A 4,257-nucleotide genomic window follows, 5' to 3' on the forward strand; every position below is an offset into this window, starting at 1 on the left:
TATTATCCTTTTCATTGTTGTAGCTTCTATCCTGCAGTCTATGTTAGAGATTGCAGATCCTATTGTTTTGGCGCTGGGAGCATCTAGAGACAAGTAAGAAACTTCCTAAAAGAAATTTTTGTCATATTGTTTACATAAGTTTGTTGTCTGAAGATCTAGGTATTGTTTAGAGACAAGACGGATAAATAATTGGTATTAGCTTATTAACAAGTTTACCTTTTTATTTTTTGTATGTATTTGACTTTTGTTTTTTTTTCTCTCAACATTCTTGTATATAAAAGTCACATTAAAGGCCAAGTAATTACAAATCAGCTTTTTCTTCAGAGAAATGTAGTACTTTTTTATACTTATACAGTTTTAAAATTAAGAATGTAGAGCATAAAATTCAGTACAGTAAATATAACAAATATACAATTTTATTCTGTGCGATGCTAAAGGAGAGGAAGCATTGAGAGAAAGGGCAAATGAAGGAGAGAAAAATAAAGGTTTCAGACAATCATAAAGATAGGCATGTATGGGGCTTCCCTGGTGGCGCAGTGGTTGAGAGTCCGCCTGCCGATGCAGGGGACACCGGTTCGTGCCCCGGTCCAGGAAGATCCCACGTGCCGCGGAGCGGCTGGGCCCGTGAGCCATGGCCGCTGAGCCTGCGCGTCCGGAGCCTGTGCTCCGCAACGGGAGAGGCCACAACAGTGAGAGGCCCGCGTACCGGAAAAAAAAAAAAAAAAAAAAACGATAGGCATTTATGGAATAACAGTCTCATCTGATGGCGTTTTGCAACTAACTGAGGTTATAATGGGGGTTCTTGACACCTTATGGGACCAACTGGATTCATATTCATCTCATACTACAGAAATTTTCATAAGGAATAAAAGTCATTATTTGGCTCTTTAAGATACTATGATGTAAATATGTATAATTCAGTGGTTACCTAAGAATGGTAGGAGTGTAACCTACCTAATGGTAGGCTTATGGTAATTTATACAAGGATTTTCTATAAGGAATTGCTTAAAACTCAGTGCCACTATTTTTTTCCAGCATGCTTCTACACACTCTGATTATTGATTATTGGAATACCCGATTTAATTGCTTCCTTGGTGGTGCTTTATAAGTAAGGAAATTAACATTTTAATTATAGTTAATCAGATTTATCTTTCTATCCCCATATCCCATATTGCCAAACATTCTGAAAACTTGTCAAACCCATAGAATGGCTGAAAGAGTCAATTTAATTTAAATAAGCTCAAAGCCCTTGGATATGTTTCAGATAATTTTAATCATTATACTTATTTGAGATTTGGTTTTTAGGTTTAAGGTTTCTCAGCAGAAGCATTTAAGATGTTGAATTCAATGGTGAACTTAGTTAAATAGTCACTTAACTTGGGGTTTTGACCTAAATACAGTTACTATTTTGTCATCTCTGGCAGTATCCTTTAGTATTATTAATTATACCAATTAAAAGAGTGATATAATACAATAGAAGGTTTGGAAAAGAGAGAGAAATAAGACCATAATTTCACTGCCATAGGCACCAGTAAATTCAGTTCTGGGTCCTTCCAGGGTGCTGAACTAGCATCATTACTGGCTTCTTCCTCCAAGATCAAATACAGAGGAAATTTAGAGGGAAAGAAGCAAGACTGAGAAGCCCTGTGTGTTGGTGTGGAGTGGTTATTTTGGATTGGTGTCACTGTTGTTACTCATGTCTGTAGCGGCATTAATTGGCCTGAGGCAAGAGAGGCTCTTGGCTGTGACAGGATGAGACAGGAATGAACAGTTACAGTTCTGTTTTTACTTCTCTCCCACTACTGCCTATGGTAATTAGAATATACAATCAACAGTTAAATGGCAGTACTTTTTTAAACAAATGAAATGGAAAAGTTGTGAAAAAAATAAAACTTATTAGAGCTGACTTAAGAATTAAAAAGCTTGGATAGTTCTGTTAAAGAAACGGAAGCAAGTGGTAAACATCCTGACTCAGATAGTGTTATAGGCAAGTTCTACCAAACTTTGAAGGAGCAGATAACCCTGATTTCAACAGATACTTTCAGACAATAGAAAGACTATCCCCCCACCCCTGCTCATTCTTTGAAAGCAGTATAAATCCATATTGAAATCAAACACAATTTGAGAAAGATAAAGTTTATTTCACTCACAATAGGAGATACTGTGAAGTTTTTATAATAATTGGCTCAAGTATAGACAACTTGACCAATGGAACAGAGCCCCCAGACATGTCCACATATATATGGGACTTTGGTGTATGGCTGCAGTGGCATGTTAGATGAGTGGGGCAGATGGTTCTCTTCTGTAATGTAGCTGGAAAAAAATGGTTTCTAATTGGAAAAAGATGGAATTGGATTCCTGTCTCACAGCCGTAAACAAAAGAATCAACTCCAGAATGGTAGAGCCTTAAATGTCAAAATAAAAAATTAAATCTGCATAGAGTAGTATATTTTGGACCTTCAAGTAGGAAAAAAAAAAAAAAATTAAACTGATGGAACTGGCCGTGAAAGACTGAGACTAAGAATGACTATGATTATGAAAGAAAAGAATGATAAATCTATCAAAATTAATAACATTTTCTAAACCTAAATGAAACTTGTATTAGAAATGATAGTTACAAACCTGGGAGAAGATATTTATAGTATTCACACTTGCTCAAGAATTACTATCAAGAATATGTAAATAGCTCAGATTGGTGAGAGAAGTGGATAAAATACATCATCAGGCTTTTAGTGAAAGCAGAAACAATGAATATGAAGAGAGGCTCAGTGTCTTTAGTGGTCAGAGAAATGTGAATCAAGACTGCTGTGAGATACTGTTTTAAACCTGTGGAAGTGGCAATGAATAAATAATAGAAAAGAAGGAAGGAAGGGAGAGAGAGGAAAGAAAGTCAGCTGATACCTAGGGTAGAAGAAAACATAGGTCCCCAGATATCCCACGTTTCTGGTGGGAGTGTAAATAAGCGTAATCACTTTGGAAAACAGTTTAGCATTGTCTCCTCCTACGTAGATACTCAAGACATTCTTGTGCATGTTCAGGAGGGACATGTAGAAGAATGTTCATAGCACAATTCACAATAGCAGAAACCTGGGAACAAATCATATGCCAAGCAAACAGGAAAGGGGGTGAATAAATGTGATAATAGTCACAGTGGAATGTTAAAAACATAGTGATGCATTAAACATTATGAATGATTCACAGCAATATATAAAGGAAATCCCCAAAGATGACAATACAGAATGTTTTGTTTTGTTTTGCGGTACGCGGGCCTCTCACTGTTGTAGCCTCTCCCATTGCGGAGCACAGGCTCCGGATGCACAGGCCCAGCGGCCATGGCTCACGGGCCTAGCTGCTCCGCGGCATGTGGGATCTTCCCGGACCGGGGCACGAACCTGTGTCCCCTGCATCGGCAGGTGGACTCTCAACCGCTGCGCCACCAGGGAAGCCCTAGAATGTTATTTTTACGTCAAAAACAGAATTTTAAAATACACTCTTTAGGAGAACATATGGATAAACAAATCTGTAGAAAGGGAAGCAAGCAAGAGAGTGAAGAGTACAGGACTCATGAAATGGTTTCATTGGGTGGAGGGAGGCAGGACATGGACTAGGCTGGCCTGCCATATGGTCCAGGGCCTCTTTTGTAGGGGAGATGGGTTCATGAATGCTTGCTACATTTCAGGTATTTAAAATAGCTAATTGGATTACGAACTAATAAAAAAGGGGGACATGCACAGACCAATAACGATAGTGCATTCTGAGCAGAGGATTGTGATTAATTCAATTAAGTGTACCAGGATTGTAATTAATTCAGTTAAGTGTATCATTAAAAAAGGAAATGAAAAATATCCTCATTCTCACATTAGGTTAACAATTAAAAGGTAATATTGAAACTCTGCCTCTCTCTGACGTTAAGGAAGTAATTATTAGGGGAAAATCCTCACACGTCTTGGTGTTGCTAGGACTGGAGGTAATTTCCAGTGTTTAAACGTAAAAATGTGTCTCAGATAGTTTTAGCCGTAGATATAATTGTTACTTTTATCCAGGAATTTTATTACAGTTGTAGCAAGGGATTTTACGACTAGAGTCTACTGTATTCAAATAATATAGCAGATTTTCAAACTTTTCATGAAATGGGTTGAGGTGAATTAAAAACTTTTTTTTTTCACTTTATAGTGCTTATCCTGTTAATGGGATGAAATTCCAGCATCATTTTCCGCTATTTTTTTTTTTTTTTTTTTTTTTTTTTTTGTGTTTTGT

At 37.2% G+C, this 4,257-nt stretch overlaps 1 protein-coding gene across 3 annotated transcripts in view; it reads left to right on the forward strand.

The window, feature by feature from the left end:
- Positions 1-4,257, forward strand: part of RNF145 (ring finger protein 145) — a 64,277-nt gene that overhangs the window by 51,499 nt on the left and 8,521 nt on the right. For all 3 annotated transcript variants that reach the window (XM_007464415.1, XM_007464417.1, XM_007464416.1), the window contains exon 8: positions 1-93. This exon is cut by the window's left edge and continues 93 nt beyond it. In XM_007464415.1, coding sequence (XP_007464477.1) covers positions 1-93 — 93 coding nt within the window. The remainder of the gene's footprint in view (positions 94-4,257) is intronic.

The sequence above is a fragment of the Lipotes vexillifer genome, unplaced genomic scaffold (genome assembly GCF_000442215.2).
Source record: "Lipotes vexillifer unplaced genomic scaffold, Lipotes_vexillifer_v1.1 scaffold95, whole genome shotgun sequence".
Classification (NCBI taxonomy): domain Eukaryota; kingdom Metazoa; phylum Chordata; class Mammalia; order Artiodactyla; family Lipotidae; genus Lipotes; species Lipotes vexillifer.